The 17,505-nt window shown below is 35.1% G+C and overlaps 2 protein-coding genes across 4 annotated transcripts in view; one reads left to right on the top strand and one right to left on the bottom strand.

Annotated features, from left to right (window-relative positions):
• CADM2 (cell adhesion molecule 2) overlaps positions 1-17,505 on the bottom strand; it is a 1,078,599-nt gene that overhangs the window by 744,510 nt on the left and 316,584 nt on the right. The window lies entirely within an intron of this gene.
• LOC122908398 (heterogeneous nuclear ribonucleoprotein A1-like) lies at positions 5,591-6,864 on the top strand. The gene is made up of 2 exons (XM_044251157.1): positions 5,591-6,198; positions 6,503-6,864. The coding sequence occupies exons 1-2, from the start codon at positions 5,591-5,593 to the stop codon at positions 6,708-6,710; spliced, it is 816 nt and encodes a 271-aa protein (XP_044107092.1). The 3' UTR covers positions 6,711-6,864.

Here is a 17,505-nt window from a genome sequence, read left to right as displayed (position 1 = left end):
ATTTTATTGTCTCATAAAACACACTATTTGAAAGAATTCACAGTTTAACCATGTAATCTAGTTAAGAGCCCTGAAGTTGCTACTTTAATAAGTGAATATTATTCATTTAGTTGAATGAAATATAACATTAAATTATTTCACATTATTAGAAAGGGAACCTAATGATGGACACTTTAATGAAAACTTACAGATGATGCCCTTGCTTGCTGAAATAGCACCCTGAATCATGGTCTGTCTGACTCAATACCATTTCATTATTCATAACATTTTCTAAATGTTCTAAGTCACAGTTTTAAAATTTAAATAAAATAAGGGTGTTCTTTCTGTTCAATTTTAATTTTTAAAAATAGTCACATATAAAGGACATTCTGGAGATACTATATTTTGAACTTCATTTTTACTGATAAGAAATCTACTGTTAGTTTAAAACTTACTCTCTTTTAAGTAATTCACCCTTATTCTCTGGTTACTTTTAGGGTTTTTTTTTGGTTTTTGGTTTTGTTTTTTTTTTTTCCTGCAAGTTTACTACAATGGAGTTAGGGTTTTACTAGAATGAACTTCGAGTTTGTTTTTATTTATTCTGTTCAGGATTAAGAGCATCTTCAAAGTTAAGGTTCATATATCTTCTTTTTTATAATTCTGGAACTGTATTTGCCATTGTCTGAAAATATTCTCTCTCCATCATTGTCTTTCTTCTCTTTGCACTGCTTCATTTTGTCATTTATCTGTCTTTGTATTTAGCACCTCTTTACTCTTCAGGGTTGCACCTTCGTAATTTCTACTATCTTTCAGTTTACTTATCTCTCTACTCTTGTTCTGCAAGCTACTGTTTAATCCATAGTTTAAAATTTAACATCAATGTCTACATATTAAAATCTAGACGATATGATTTCAAGTCTGGCTTTTAAAATTATCTCTTGGGGCACCTGGGTGGCTCAGTGGGTCAAGCAACTGTCTTCACTCAGGTCAAGATCTTGGGGAACTCACGAGTTGTCCCAACTCACAAGTTGTCATCTAACTGTAAGCAGAAGTAAACAACAAGTGATACAACAAAATATTATGCTGACAGTAAGTCGTTTCAACTTTTATAAAACTTCAACTTAAGTTAATTTCAGACAAAACAAAGAGTAGAATAATACAAGTCCTATGTGTCTCTGTCTCAATTTAACTAATCTCTCCAGACATCAGTTTCCTCATCTGAAAATTTCCTTCAAATATTCCATGTCCATACTTTGAAAAATATACAACTAAATTCCCTTTATTCATCTTGGAATATATAATATTTTTAAAAAATATATTTCCTTCACAGTAAATATCATTGAAACATGGCATTTCTGCAATATATGTATGTTGAGTTGTGATTAAATCACAAAGCATAATCACAGGTTAGCTACAGAGGTATTCTAATCCTCTGTTTAGTATGCAGCTGAAAGGAGGGACTGGCTGAGCACTCTCAGTAACAAAGACATCAGTGTTTTATTTCCTCTGCTTTAGTAAGCACTTCAGAATCTACATTTTGAGTGCTTTCGTGAAACATTGTTTTTCCCTTCTCTTGTCAGATAGATTCGCGAGATATATTATAATGATGGTTTATAATGCCTCTTGGCCTTTATTATAATTAAGTGTATTCCACTTGTTATTTATTTATTTATTTATTTATTTATTTATTTATCTGAGGGTTGGGAGGGGCAGAGAGAGAGGGAGAGAGAGGAAGATAGAGAATCTTAAGCAGGCTTCACGCCCAAAGTGGAGCCCCACACTGGGCTCGACCTCATAACCCTGAGATCATGACCTGGGCTAAAATCAAGAGTCAGACACTTAACCGACTGTGCCACCCAGGTGCCCCTCCTCCATTATTTAAGTCTCTTAATTTTAAACTTATGTGCCAAAAATGTTAAGTTTTAGATCTATGTGTTTAAATAAAGAAGGAATGGATGCTTCACGTAACATAGTGAACGGAGTTGACATAACCCAGTCTCCATTTCACTCATATAGAAGAGCTACAGAAAATATAGCAAGCATAATAATAGTAACTTAATACAGCCAATCTCAAAAGAAAATAAGAGAAATCTCCAGGTGGTAAAACAAAGCAAGAAATCAAACCTAGAGAGTTAGGGCACAGTCTAATGCCTTAAGAGTCTAGATGTGTATTACACTAAGTATGGTGGCTACAGGCTATGCTTTGGAGGAGAGATGCTAAGACACATGGAGGTGGCAGAGCTGTGAGTCAGTATGAAATGGGTAGATGAAACAGATTTCTGAGTAAATCTGGGACCCTGTGAGAACCCCTATACCCATAAAGACAAGATTAAAAAAAATACTGCTGTCAGGAAGAAGTTTATCTGCTTTACTGGATTTCTGAGAGTTTAAAAAAAAACAATTATTTTTGATAAGTAGCAATCAAAATACAGCAAGCATGTGTGTGGTTTTCTGAACCATTATCATCTGCTAGGTATAAGAAACATAAACTAATACAACAACATAGCACCTCATCTGGAACTAGTGAACTCCCTCGGGGCCTGGCAAGTATATATTTTGTAAGGAAGTTCTGTAGCCCTCTTGGAATGAAACTCTCATGTGAGAAAAAAAAAATTAAATATAGATTAATAACAATGTATAAACCACATGAAGGGAAACAGGCCAACAAAGCATACAGAATAATTAGCATAGCATAGACATCTGATAACAGAAAAATGTGAGATGGTAAATAAGGATGTTTCATATCAAACAGATAATTGAAATTTTAAAAAGATTGAGAGATAATTTTTAAAAACGATTTTATCTATTTGAGAGAGAGACAGAGAGAGCACAAGCTGGGGGAGGGACCAAGGGACAAGAAGACTCCCTGCTGAATGTGGACCCCACCTGGGCCTGTGAGTTCTTCTTGTCAGTATCTTCTTTTTTTTTAGATTTTATTTATTTATTTTACAGAGAGAGATCACAAGTAGCCAGAGAGGCAGGCAGAGAGAGAGGGGGAAGCAGGCTCGCTGCTGAGCAGAGATCCCGATGTGGCTCGATCCTGGGACCCCGGGATCATGACCTGAGCTAAAGGCAGAGGCTTTAACCCACTGAGCCACCCAGGCACCCAGTATCTTCCTTTCTGATGTGTCCTTAATATATACACATATAATTCTCTTCTTTAAAAAATGTTACTTAGTATGTCATGATTTAGTTATTTAAGGGGAAGAATGTTTTAAGTTGCTAATATATTGTCAAAATTCCCCAAACCGTGGCTTTCCTAATGAAAGAAATACTGATCTTAAATTAAATGGATGAATTGAATGCTGTGTCATGGTTGATAAGTATTTGCCCAGAACTCACAGTGTTTCCTCACTTCATACTTAAAAAATGAATTTGTTGCTCATATTTGGAAGTTAAGGTGATTAATATTAGACCTGATGGTAAAAATTATTTATACCTGAGAAGCAGCTGTTTTTACAACCAGCCAAAAAAGCCACATACAGCCTCAACAATTTACTGCCTCCTCAGTACTCCTGACTTTTTTTTTTTTTTTTACACTTCAGGCATGTTCTTTGTTATTTCTTTTTGCTTTTTCCAAATTTTATTTTTCTTATGTGATTGTTATAGGTTGAGTTGTGTCCCACAAAATCATATGCTGATGTCTAAACCCGACTACTTGCTGAATGCAACCTAATTAATAAAGAGGGTCGTGGTTGATGTAACTGGTTAAGATGAAGCCACACTGGAGTAAGGCAGACCTTTAATCTATTAGGACTGGTGTCCTTATAAGAGAAAAGAGTGCCAGGTGAAAGCAGAGACATACAAGACAACCATTTAATAAACAAGGAGGAAGAGAAAGGAGTGATCCTCTTATAAGCCAAAGGACACTTGGGGCTGCCAGAAACTGGAGAGGCAGGAGGATCCTCCTTTAAATCTTTAGAGGGAACATGGTCCAGCCAACACAAGGATTTAAGAGTTCTAGCAACCAGAATTCCAAGAGAATAAATTTCTGGTGTCGTAAGCCATCCAGGTTTAGAGAAAAGTAAAAATTGTGTTGTACGCCTGTCTGTATCTGGAGAAATACACACAGTACCATTTATTTTCTTTTTTTTGGTTCCCATAGACATTTGCTTTTACAATTGCTTTTCTTAAACCCAGCGGGCTTCACCTCAGAGTTCAAATTTATTTATTTATCAAAGATAAAAATTTACCAAAAGATAATAATACATTTCATGATTGAGAGACATAGTTAAAGGAACAGAACTGCTAAATAAGAAAAAAGGAAAAGAATTGCTAATGTAAGTATAAATATATCTTATATCTGAAAAGAAATTAAGCATTCATCAGGGAATTACATCTATTACCTTATTTGACCTTATCTGATCTTTTCAACAACCATAGATATTAAATGGGTCAGGTAGCAATTTTCCTGTGTTTTAGATAAGAATACTAAGTTTTTGTTAACACAGCTAATAAGTGGCACACTTTAGATAGAAAGAATATCAGTTGTTGATATCCGGGGAGTGGTTTTTAACATGGAAAACTATTTTGTCCAATTTTATTAAGTAGAAAATTGAAACACTGCAGCTCTCTGCAAGAAAAAAAAAAAAAACTTGCATCAAGCAACGTAGGTCACTGAGCACATTGTTAAAAATACTTCTTGAACAACTGGAAAAGATTCAGTTTCCTTTTTTGTTGTATTTGAACAATAAGGCAGTGAAAGAGGAAGAAAAGAGTGAAAAGCAAGGTAACTGACTGATGAATTAAGAAGACATATACAAAGCAAATTCAAATTATAACTGTTTGATCCTACACATATTGCATTTTGTAAGCAATCATCTTAAGAGAATCATAGAGCCAAAAGAGAATAGTTATCTATTACCCTATGATTCCTAAAGAACTGCTTCCCTCAATGTGACTTTTTTTTGTATGTGTACAAAATATGAGGACTTCATGTGTAAAGGGACATAAAGGCAGGATTTGAGTCGACCAGTGACTGCAATTGTATAATGATCTACCGGTCTGATTACTGGGCGCCACTGCCTGCCTGGACAGTAGATCCGTTTCCTTTGCTCAAGATTTCAGAAGTCTGGGATACATGGGACACCTGGGACACCTGGGTAGCTCAGTCATTAAGCATCTGCCTTTGGCTTAGGTCATGATCCCAGAGTCATGGGATTGAATCCTGCACTGGGCTCCCTCTGGTCTGTGAGAAGCCTGCTTTTCCTTCTCCCACTCCCTGCTTGTGTTCCCTCTCCCACTGTGTCTCTCTCTGTCAAATAAATAAATGAAATCTTTAAAAAAAAAATAAAAAGTTTGCAGGAGACTATTATTTATTCTTGAGAAAAAGGCATAGTTCACGAAAGGAAGCAAACTAAAGATTTGGTATCTAAGAGAATCTTTTACCTTCATCCTTTAAGAGGAGAAGAAACAAAAACAAGAGCAGTAACTCTGGAAATAGTTACTAACAATAGAAGCATTTTAATGTTTTTAGTATTTTTAAATTTGCTTTAAAAAGTTTTAGTAAAGTGGCTTGCAGGAAAGGTGGTATAAATGTAAATGGAGCTTGCTTTCTGCCCGTGGATGCCGCCTAGTAAGCATCGTTAAAGTCTCCCCTCCCACGGACATAATGTCTAAGTCAGAGTCTCCCAAAGAGCCTGAACAGCTGCAGAAGTTCTTCATCGGAGGTCTGAGCTTTGAAACAACTGATGAGAATCTGAGGAGCCATTTTGAGCCATGGGGAACACTTATGGACTGTGTGGTAATGAGAGATGCCAACACCAAGCACTCCAGAGGCTTTGGGTTTGTCACCTATGCCCCTGTGGAGGAGGTGAAGGCAGCCATGAATGCAAGGCCATACAAGGTGGATGGAAGAGTTGTGGAACCAAAGAGGGTTGTCTCAAGAGAAGATTCTCAAAGACCTGGTGCCCACTTAACTGTGAAAAAGATTTTTGTTGGTGGCATTGAAGAAGACACTGAAGAACATCATCTAAGAGATGATTTAGAACAGTGTGGGAACATCAAAGTGATTGAGATCATGACTGACCGAGGCAGTGGCAAAAAGAGGGGTTTTGCTTTTGTAACATTTGATGATCATGATTCTATAGACAAGATTGTCATTCAAAAATACCATACTGTGAATGGCCACATCTGTGAAGTAAGGAAAGCACTCTCTAAGCAAGAGAGGGCTCCTGCTTCACCCAGCCAAAGAGGTCGAAGTGGTTCTGGAAACTGGTGGTGGTCATGGAGGTGGTTTTGGTGGGAATGACAACTTTGGTCATGAAGGAAACTTCAGTGGTCGACATGGCTTTGGTGGCAGTCAAGGTGGTGGTGGATATAGTGGCAGTGGGGATGGCTATAATGGATTTGGTAATGATGGTGGTTATGGAGGAGGCGGCCCTGGTTACTCTGAAGGAAGCAGAGGCTATGGAAGTGGTGGACAGGGTTATGGAAACCAGGGCAGTGGCTACGGCGGTAGAGGCAGCTATGACAGCTATAACAACAGAGGAGGCAGAGGCAGCAATGGCGGTGGTAGTGGAAGCAACTTTGGAGGTGGCGGAAGCTATAATGATTTTGGCAATTACAATAATCAATCCTCAAATTTTGGACCCATGAAAGGAGGCAATTTTGGAGGCAGAAGCTCTGGCCCTTATGGTGGTGGAGGCCAGTACTTCGCCAAACCACGAAACCAAGGTGGCTATGGTGGTTTCAGCAGCAGCAGCAGCTACGGCAGTGGCAGAAGGTTTTAATTACTGCTAGAAAACAAAGCTTAGCAGGAGAGGAGAGCCAGAGAAGTGACAGGAAAGCTACAGGTTACGACAGATTTGTGAACTCAGCCAAGCACAGTGGTGGCAGGGCTTAGCTGCTACAAAGAAGACATGTTTTAGACAATACTCATGTGTATGGGCAAAAAAAAAAAAAAAAAAAAAAACACCTCGAGGACTGTATTTGTGACTAATTGTATAACAGGTTATTTTAGTTTCTGTTCTGTGGAAAGTGTAAAGCATTCCAACAAAGGGTTTTAATGTAGATTTTTTTTTTTTTTTGCACCCATGCTGTTGATTGCTAAATGTAATAGTCTGATCATGATGCTGAATAAATATGTCTTAAAAAAAAATGGAGCTCAACTTTGGATCCAATGAATCAGATTTCCTATGAGTTACATGCGTATCATTTACTGATGGCACAGAGTAACCACTGTATTCTCTCCTCCACTATCCATCAGTTTTTAGAAGTAGTAGAGGTTTCACAGAGAGCCAGTTGCCTGGAGAGAAAGCCAGGCTTTCCTCATTAGCACACGGTAGTGATCCACAGGGTAGCCAACATTTGATTATTAATATGAACTGTTTGGGCCATTAGCTGTCGCCTGTTTCAAAAACTTGTGTAGTGATGTTTAGCTTTGGACTTCCTTTCCTGCTGTCAAATTTAGTTAAAGCATGCCTTTGGGATCAAATGTTGTAGGGGAAACGCACAGTGGAGCCATTTCATAAGTCTTCCTCCTGTAGGAATCCTGGTTGAAAACTAAATTAATACTTAATATATAATATTTTGTACTAGCTTCATAGCTCCTTAAACCTTAGGATAGAGACAATATTTATTAATAATGTCCTGAGGTTTAGAGTCAGTGTGTACTCTTATAATTCATTTTATCTCTTTTGAAATAGAAGTTGCTGTAAATTGATTTATTCCACATTGGTGTTTGAAGTTACTGTCAGAGAACTGATTTTATTTTATTTTACTTTATTTTATTTTTTGGTAATTATATTAATTCTAGCTTTCTGTTAGATTTTTATAGTAGGCATTAATAAAGTAAACTTCAAAAACATATTAATATATCTTTTGTTACTAATAATCAACATAAACATTCCAAATAGAGAATCATACCTTTAGAAACACACTCCTATGGGTAACTCATGGCATGTAAAATGATACTAAATTATGCCTCATCATGTTAACACATTCCCATTTTACAGAAAGCAAGAATGAAAGATCTGGAATTGGAAAGATTCAGTTTCTTCAATGTCTAGTCTATTAATGCCTTTCATAGCTCAGGATGTATATAAGCACTGCCACCCTATCTCTGCCACATAAAACAACAAAATATTAGTTTACATTTTGATATTGAAAATGACGTTCTATTTCATTAGTTAAATTTCATTTGTTTTTTAAAAATATTTTATTTATTTATTTGACAGAGAGAGACAACAGGAGAGGGAACACAAGCAGGTGAGGAGAGGGAACCAGGCTCCCCACTGACCAGGACCCTAGGATCGTAGGCAGATGCTTAACGGAATAAGCCACCAGGGTGCCCTGTTTAATTAATTTGAAATCGCTTTATCAATCTTTTAAAACTATCACCATAAGTAAGGCATAAGTCATTGATATTTAAGAAAGAAATATGGTCCTTTTTGTGAGGTACTTCAAAGAGTTATTGACATTTAACCAATTTCAACCAATAAAGAGATGATTCAAAGTCCCAAGACTGGATCCTCAGTTTTGAAAGCTGAATTTCATGCAGAATGTTCTCTCTAATAAACATATGAATGTTTAATGGATGAATAAAAAGAGATGTATCTAGAATAAGAATTCACACTCTAGAACAGTGTTCTCTGTGTCTTAGTGTCCTCTGTTGAACACAATATCATGGTACCTACTCTGATGGAGTATACACCCTTCTTGCCTAAAATGCTTAACCACAACTACATAGTCAGGTTTGTGAAACTTTTATTGCTTTATAAATCCACAACTCTTTTCTGCTGTAGTTTGTTGTGATTTCAGATCTGTAAAAAATACTTCGGTCTCAATGACTTTGGGATTTTGCTTGAAGGAAAAAAAAAATTCCATATAGTATTACCTTCCATTTTGCTTTGTTGGGAGATTTGTGATGATGCAAAACTTAGCAAAAAGGTTTTGTTTTAAGAAGTAGAAGGCCAAATCTGTTCATAAGTCCAAATTTTGAAACAAAAATACTTATAATGTTAATGTATCCAAAGGAAAGTATGCATGTCTGTTATTCCCACTTTTAAATGAACAGTGTTAAAAGCAGAACATACTTAAAATCTTTTTTAGATTAACCAATGACTGAATCCTATTATTAATGGTATTTAATCAAAAATGCCTATCAGTAAACATAAATTCAGTAGATACTTGGTTTAAGTAATTTATGCATATGCCTATTATTTGAAATTGCTGGGGGAAGAAAATTCATGGCTAACTGATACTGACGAAGTTCTTTCTTTTTTTTAAAGATTTTTATTTATTTGTCAGAGACAGAGGGAGAGAGAGTGAGTGAGCACAGGCAGGCAGAGAGGCAGGCAGAGGCAGAGGGAGAAGCAGGCTCCCTGCCGAGCAAGGAGCCCGATGTGGGACTCAATCTCAGGACCCTGGGATCATGACCTGAGCCGAAGGCAGCTGCTTAACCAACTGAGCCACCCAGGTGTCCCTGATGAAGTTATTTCTTTAGGATGTTCCTGTCTGCTGACAGTTCTGGCTGATGCTTGGTAGTATTTTCCAGTCTGTAGAACAATCATTCGCTCATGTTATTGGCCTCCAGCATAGTTTAGAAGCACTCACTTTTCTCATAGACTCACTAAAATCCCTTCATTATGAGAATATTTCAAACTCTACCATAAAGAACATGTATTTTTTATAATCTAATAGAGAAAACCTGGTTCTCCTGGCTCCCCCATTTCCATGATGAAAAGAACAAGATCTGAGAAAGAAGTAGTGATATTAATACTTCTGAGCATCCCTCCATGCTTTGAGAAGGCCATCATTGGGTCCCACAGTGCCGCTAAAGGGAACAGAACAGGCAGTATATTTTAGAAAGTAAGCATAAAGGACTGACAGAAGGTTAAGTTGACCTGTTTTCTCATATTCTCTTCAGCTTTTCAAAAATTATTTGCTCCAAGTTTTACAAGCTTTTATATTAATGTTCAAGGGACTCCTTTGCCTATACGAACGCAGTAGCAACTATTAATGTCAGATTCTACCATGTATGAAAATGACCTTGATTATACCGATGAATTTAATAGGGAAAAGGTCTTGAGTATGACAGTGGATGCCCGAATGCTTGCATTATGGCTAAGTGTAACACATGCCTTTCACGATATCTTTTAAAACATTGTGCAGGCCGAACAACAAAGGTCTGCCAATTTGCAACTTCCAGTTTACATGATGTGACTTGAAAGAAAACTGTAAAGCTCTCTGCCCTCCAAAGAGTTCGTGCCCAGAAATTTTATCATCCGCAATACATCCCTTCTCCTCCCTCAGAGGTAATCTTTCTACATGCAAATATTTTCTACTAGGGTAACATTTTAAGTTTGAAACTGGAAAGGGAGAATGAATTTATTGGTTTTCATCCTTTCCTGATGATGGATCATCAGCTACTGCTGGTAACATTTTTTTTAGAACTGTACATGTTGAAAGGAATCTTCTATTTATTATTAAAGCCCTTTCTGCTTCCCAAAAGCATGAAGTATTTTAAAGCAAAACAACCGACATACTAAAATCATTAAACTTAGCTCTAAGAAGAATTTATAACAAGAATCTTTGTCTAAGGGACATTAAACTCTAAAATAGAGAATATCTTCAATAGCTGTTTTTACAAAAAGAGCAGAGGCATTCTTTATACAGCCATTTCTTGCACTGACCTTTGATAAGAAGCCATGGGCATGATGCCAAATCATAGTTCTGTGAAAGCATTTCTGAAGGGGACTAAAGTAATACAGTCCTGGTATGTACCATTCTGATGATCTGACTGGATGCAGGGATAAACCTAGAGTATCTAGAGAGATGAACGGTTGACATGTCCAGAGGCTGCCGACTCCTCTAGAATTTCAATTTAGTCAGTTATCAGATCATTGCAAATTGAGACTTTATTGGGCATTAACATGTTTTCTCTGTGTCGTACATTCCTACAAACCCATACAATGATAGCAGTGACACAACGATAAAAATAACGGTAGCCATCATTAAATGAGGGTTTGCTATGTCCCGAGACCTGTGCTAATTAATTTACACGAGCTATTGAAGGCTCACAATAACGTCACGAAGTAGGTACTTTTCAAGTTATGCCCCCATTCCAAAGAAGAAATTGTAGCTTATAGAGAGGCTAGGTGAATTAATTGCACATACTTTTCCAGATAGCTAAGTTTGAAAGTTGGAATTTGAATCCAAGCATACTCCCTCCAGATTCTAGGAGCCTACTATACATAAACTTACATTTTATAATAAGTTTTTAGACAGTGTAATTATAGGTGGAAAAGTTGTCCCTTTGTTACCAACTAAAACCATTTAGCTTATGTCCTCGTGTAGCTGAAGATTCACCTGATCTCTCTTCGTAGGAGTAAGCTTCGAGAATTACTTTCAGACACAGTCGTGATTTTCAAAACCCAGCTTGGATCTACCCTAATTGAAATGTAAGTTTGGCTCCTCAGGCCAGTTCATTTTGAGAACTAATCTGAGGTATTTGAAGGAAGGGACTTCATCAGAATCTTTTGAAATATGTCAATAAATGTTTGTTAAATGATGACAAAAGTAATTTTGCCCTACACTCTAATGCTTGTTGAGAATATTCTTGTATTACTATAGTAAGAAAGGAAGCCTTAGAGATACAGTTACTGATCTTCTTTGGTATGGAAGTGGATATGTATGTAAGTAATGTAAGAATTGAGTGAAGTTACTGAGTAAATAATAAAAGTTGTATGTGTTGGTGGAGGCTGGCTATGACACAGTTTTGTTTCATTTTCTGGAAAACCATTTCCTACCCTTACCCTTTCCTACCTAATTCTACAGGGGTATTGGAAGGAGGGCTCTGAAAGAAAATTAACATCTTGCTGTCTATATTGATTAATGGCTCTATAGAATTTAATAATTGAGCAGTAGATCCTATAAAAAGTTCTCTCCTGGAGAGCATACATTAGGTAGTTAAGCTCAATAATAGGATTGCTGTACTTTGAAAGGACTTCCTGTGGGACGCCTGGGTGGCTCAGTTGGTTAAGCAGCTGCCTTCGGCTCAGGTCATGGTCCCGGCGTCCTGGGATCGAGTCCCGCATCTGGCTCCTTGCTCAGCAGGGAGCCTGCTCCTGCCTCTCTGTCTGCCTGTGCTCGCTCTCTCTCCCTCTCTCTCTGACAAATAAATAAATAAAATCTTTAAAAAAAAAAAAAAAAAAGAAAGGACTTCCTGAGATCCTTCAGAAATTTAAGTTGATACATGTTGTTTGGTACTACTTGAGGTGAAGAGAGTATCAGTGTACTAGGGAGCAAAAGTAGGACTTGTAGGTTTGTAACTCATGGGAAACCATACATTAAAAAAAAAAACAACAAAACCCTGAATCTGTGAGAAAATACTCAGAAAATTATGATATTATGATAGAATGGCTCCAAAGGCTGGTTTCCAAAAAAGGAAACAAATGGGAAATATGAGGCAAATTGTCAGACAAGAGAACTTTTCCAAATGCTTATGCAGGATAAAGCAATTAAATAGACACGAAAATAAAAGTACTTACTGAGTTTTGGTAGAACAGTGTAGTATCTTCAAGGTATATGATAGTAAGAAATTTATAAAAGCTACATATTTGTACAAGGTAAGTTTGGGCAAATTACACATTCAAACATTTTTGCAATTATAGGGAGTATTTTTGCTTTTTTTTTCTGGGAGTAAACTTTTAGGAAAAATGTGTGCAATTATTGTCGATAGCAGAATTTTAAAAATAAATTAATCAAATTTAATTAAAGTTCAATGCTGAAAGAAAATTCTCTGTATAACTGATTTTTAAAATAAATAGCTCTTTTTAAAGAAAACCCCAATAGTGTTTTTCTTTAAACATTTGATTTTCCTGAGTTGTAAATATTTTTACATGATTAATAATATTAAAATTGACCTATTTTTTTCTTCTGAGATAACAGAAGGGTGAAGAAATCATGTGACCTGGTAAGCTGGGGATCATTTCTCTCACATCACAAAGCATTATCTTAACAAACAACAAAGAAGCAAGTTTGAGATTCTGACATTTCAAGCACTGAAATAAAATTGCAGCACTAAGAAAAAAATTAATTATAGTAAACACTGATTTGTTTCTTTTAGTTTAGTTGTCATTCCAATAATATATTTCTGTGGATTAGGATAAAATGTTTAAAAGAGGAGCTTTGGGAGCATAATCTAATAGTTAAGCCATTTGGTTTAGGAATCGAGGGCACAGAAATTCAGTGATGATTTTAGGAATTTCTCACTCCATCTTGGCCAAGTATTACTTCTCTTTAATATTTATTGAAAAAAATCTCCCAAATTTCTGGATTTCTATGCTTTCTGAATTTATTTTAAGAAAAAAGATGAAGCATAACACGAAATCTGAAGCTTAGATAATCAGGTAAACAATATTGGTTTAAAATATAAATATACAATGAAAATTAATATATAAATTTAAAGTACATCACTATAATTTCAAATGGATAGATTGAAAGAAAACCCCTCTCCTAAAACTGTGAGAATTTAAAGATGCATATCTATTTCCATGAAGTTCAAGAACAAGCCCAAGTTTCTGTGGGGATAGAAGGTAGATTAATGATTCCATCTGAGAAAGGGAGTAAGGACTGAGAAAGAGCATAAAGGGTTTTGAAGTACTGTAACTTGACCAACACATATATTATGGGTCTCCACATTTGTTAAAGTAATTAAGCTGCATATTTAAGGTCTGGGCATTTTACTGCATATATACTATAATGAAAGAAGAAATAAGCATTCAGTGTAGGTCAAGTATAGGTGTAATAGCTATGTTTGCTATAATCCCATGCAGTATTTTTGTAGAATTAGACAAAAGCACTTCTGGACAGATGCAGATCCTATGCCAAAAGTTTGGCCAAAAGAAAAGAACAGAATTTCAGTCCCTATTCACTTAGTAGAGTCTATATGAGAGTATATCTACAGTGCTGCATAAAAATAAGTATTAGAGAGGAAGAAAATGATGTTCATTTGCATGAGTTTAATCACATGTTAAGTTTGATGAAAACTATTTCATGTCAGAATGTTTTATAATTAGTAAATTTTAAACATTTTTAATTTTCTAAGGTAATACATTATAATATGTGAATTTTGACCTTTATACTTAACTGTTATTCAATGTTTTCTCAGAAATAGAATACAATTTCCTTCATGAAACTAATATAATCAATAATCTATTTTGTTAGTGACCATAAAAAAATTATCCATATTAGTTACAAATCAATTATTTAACAAGAAAGCTTACACTTAAAGAAGATGTACTTAGAATAGGGCTAAACAGGCATAACCAATTAATAGTAATTAATCAGCTTTTTTTAATGAAATTTAAGAGTTCAGATTATATAATTGGTGAATTGCTGTGGCCATTTGTGGTTAGGACAATCCCTTGACAGGACAAAAACATCTTGTGTTATCTTTGGACAATTCATCAAATAATGCATTCACCTCAGAAATTATGATAAGAGGAAATCTAGGGCTTTCATTCTAGCAATAATTTATAAGATTTTGGCCTATTTTTCTGGAGATCTTAGGTATGAAGTTCTTTATACTGTGTTGGTCAAGACTGACAAACAGATTTTTCAGTGTTGAGCAACAGGACCTTCATTGCTGGATCCTGTTAAGTTTTATATTATTTATTTTCTCTCAAATGTAGTACCTCCATTTCAGAAAACAAAGAAGAAAGCTATGTATGTGTTTATATTTGTAAGATTTATTTACTTAGAACGTGCTCTAAATAATAGGCTTAAGTAATTAAATAGCCTAAGCTTAAATAAATGAAAACTTCAGTGTATGAATTGTGATGTCCCTGAAAAAAGATATAGAAGATTTAAAAAAATTAGAAATTAACACTCACTTTACATGATGCTAATAACATTGTTGAAATACATTGAAATACATATTCTGACTTTGGAATTACTTCACTTTGCAGTTTAGATTTAATACATTGTAGAATTAATAAACCTGATTGCTGGTAGCTGGTGGTTTTATTCACTGAATAGACTATCAATTTATTATTTCTATTATAATTTAGTTGTGTAATCCTTCAGGATTAGTTACTTTTGTAAGCTCTATTTACTAACCCTGAAATTTGGCAAGAAATTGCTTTTATTAATTCTCTATTAATGGCTGACTATACATTCAAAAATGTATTATAGAATCTTTGGTTAGGTAATTCACATATATTATGGTTAATATTTTTTTATATACAGAGAGAAATGTGTGAATTTTTTCTCTTTCAAATAGAAAGAAATCATTTTATTTTATTTTTTATTTTTTAAAGATTTTTATTTATTTATTTGACAGACAGAGATCACACGTAGGCAGAGAGGCAGGCAGAGAGAGAGGAAGAGAAGCAGGCTCCCCACTGAGTGGAGAGTCCGACGTAGGGCTCGATCCCAGGACCCTGAGATCATGACCTGAGCCGAAGGCAGAGGCTTAACCCACTGAGCCACCCAGGCGCCCCAAAAGAAATCATTTTAAATTTTAAATTGCAAATATAGCTAAACTACATAAGAAGAAAACTAAATAAACTCATGATCTGGGGTTTAATAGGAAATTTCATAAAATACCTCAGTTTTAGGTCTAAGAGAAAACTATTTGCAATTATAAAAGTCATTTTTAAAAATTCACTTTGCATCAGTAATTTATTTACCACCACAAAACTGGAGAACAAAAAATGTTTAAAACCTAAACTAAAAGTAGAGAACGTAGTTACTTGAAGACAAATAAATAATTGACGTGGAAAGTTTTCATAAACTGTCAATTCCTATGGTAACATAACTTTCAACAGCTACAATAATTTTTATTATTTCAAAACCACTATTACCTTAATTGACAAATAATTATTTATCACCTACCTTGGACAAAGGTATTGTATTTTACTATAGGAATGGAGAGTTACAAGTAAAAACCTTTCTCCTTCAAGGACTTACAGTATAATTAGGAAGAAAGAACATATAAAAAGAAGGTACATGATAATAAAGAGTTATATGTGAACTGCCAAAGGAGTGGAAGAGGCAATAAATTCTGTAAGAAATCAAAGTAGGGGGTCATGGTGAAATTAAATTATTGCCCTTATGCAAATAAATTCTAAATTGTTATATCTTAAAAAACAAAGTTAAGAGTATGGCCAGTCAAAAGAAAGGTCAGTTATTACAACCATTTATTTCCCCTCCAAATCCTGTTACTTTCCCATGGAAAACCCATGCCCTCTTGTGGACAGGACTATTAGCTTTAGGAATATCAAAGGTGAGCTCCTCTTTTTTCTCTAATATCATAAGCATATGTTAGAAGTGGAGTCAGGACTGTCAGTATCAGATGCTTTTAGTGTCTTAAAGGTCAATGAATTAACATTTGAGAAAGACTTTAATCTTTTACACAGTTATATAAGCATAATCCTAGCTTCTAGAATTTTCTAAGAAAATGAAAGTATTTTCTGTATAATTGTGGTCCCCTGCTTGAAATTTCTAAAAACTATTACATAAGAATATAGTATTTTTTGATTATATGAAGAGGTAAGGTAGGAATAAAACAGCTGCCCTTTTACCTGCTCATTTTACTGCTGGCAATCACAAATCTCTAGACTTTAGACATCCATTTTCCACATTTCTGAGAACAGAAAACCTAAAACAAATCTAAATGTCTGCCGCCTTCCTAAACCAACAGTGGGCAAGAACTTATTATATGGATTTGCAAGTAAAAATATTTCTTAAGATATATGTCTTAAAAATGGGATAAAATAGTTCCATTTTTAAAAGTCTATCTTTAAGACTTACATGTGGAGGATATCAGGATTGATTCCTCAGGTCATAATATGTAAGAAACCTAGACTAAAGTTTTTAGTAATTGTTTGGGGTGTTCAATGCCATCGCTGTTTTCATTTTGTGATTATATTTGCTAAATAGTTACAATATCCAAATTCTTTAATTCTATGCATTACTTTGTATGCCAGTCACATTGCAATGAAAGCCTGAATTTAAGGTTTTTAAGCAAACAACACACAAGATTATCATCCCTTGTTAAACTCAATAGTCCTAAGTACTTCTCTTTATAAGAAGGGGAAAAAAATAAACATTCATTGGGCTTGACATTATATAAACTGTCTGATACCAAGAGAAAGTCAAATGTTCTCTTTCCTTAAAGGCTATGCTAGATAATATATATCATATGACCCGAAGTTTACAGGCAGAAGGCATTTTACATTGGTTTCTTATTCAAATTTTAGAGATTTTTCACAAGCAATTTATGTAGGTACAAGCTTCTTAAAATGTCCTTTGGGCACATCTGTCTTCCCAATTTCATCAATTCAGCTGCATATAATACCCGTGTCCCCAGGTAAAAGTCATGATGCAATTCTATCAGACAGTTGCTGTACTTTGCGCAGTGTGGGTGTGAGAGCTAATTTTGTCCTTAGATTCAGAAGCTTCATTAACAGTCTTAACACATTCACTGCAGCTTTCTAAACCTCTCAGGCTTTAACACTTACACTACTGCAGAACTGGGGGAAAGAAAAATAAAATGTTATCCTTGTTTTGAAAACACGT

Source organism: Neovison vison, chromosome 6 (genome assembly GCF_020171115.1).
Source record: "Neovison vison isolate M4711 chromosome 6, ASM_NN_V1, whole genome shotgun sequence".
NCBI classification, from domain to species: Eukaryota; Metazoa; Chordata; class Mammalia; order Carnivora; family Mustelidae; genus Neogale; species Neogale vison.
The sequence above is the reverse complement of the archived record's forward strand: the minus strand, read 5'-3'. Positions and strand labels throughout refer to the sequence as shown.

What these genes read in the sequence shown, in the direction of transcription:
- LOC122908398 (XM_044251157.1), top strand. Translation starts at nt 5,591, where the DNA reads ATGTCTAAGTCAGAGTCTCCCAAAGAGCCTGAACAGCTGCAGAAGTTC. An exon ending in AGTGGTTCTGGAAACTGGTG is followed by an intron (nt 6,199 to 6,502) that starts GTGGTCATGGAG and finishes TGGTAGTGGAAG; the next exon opens with CAACTTTGGAGGTGGCGGAA.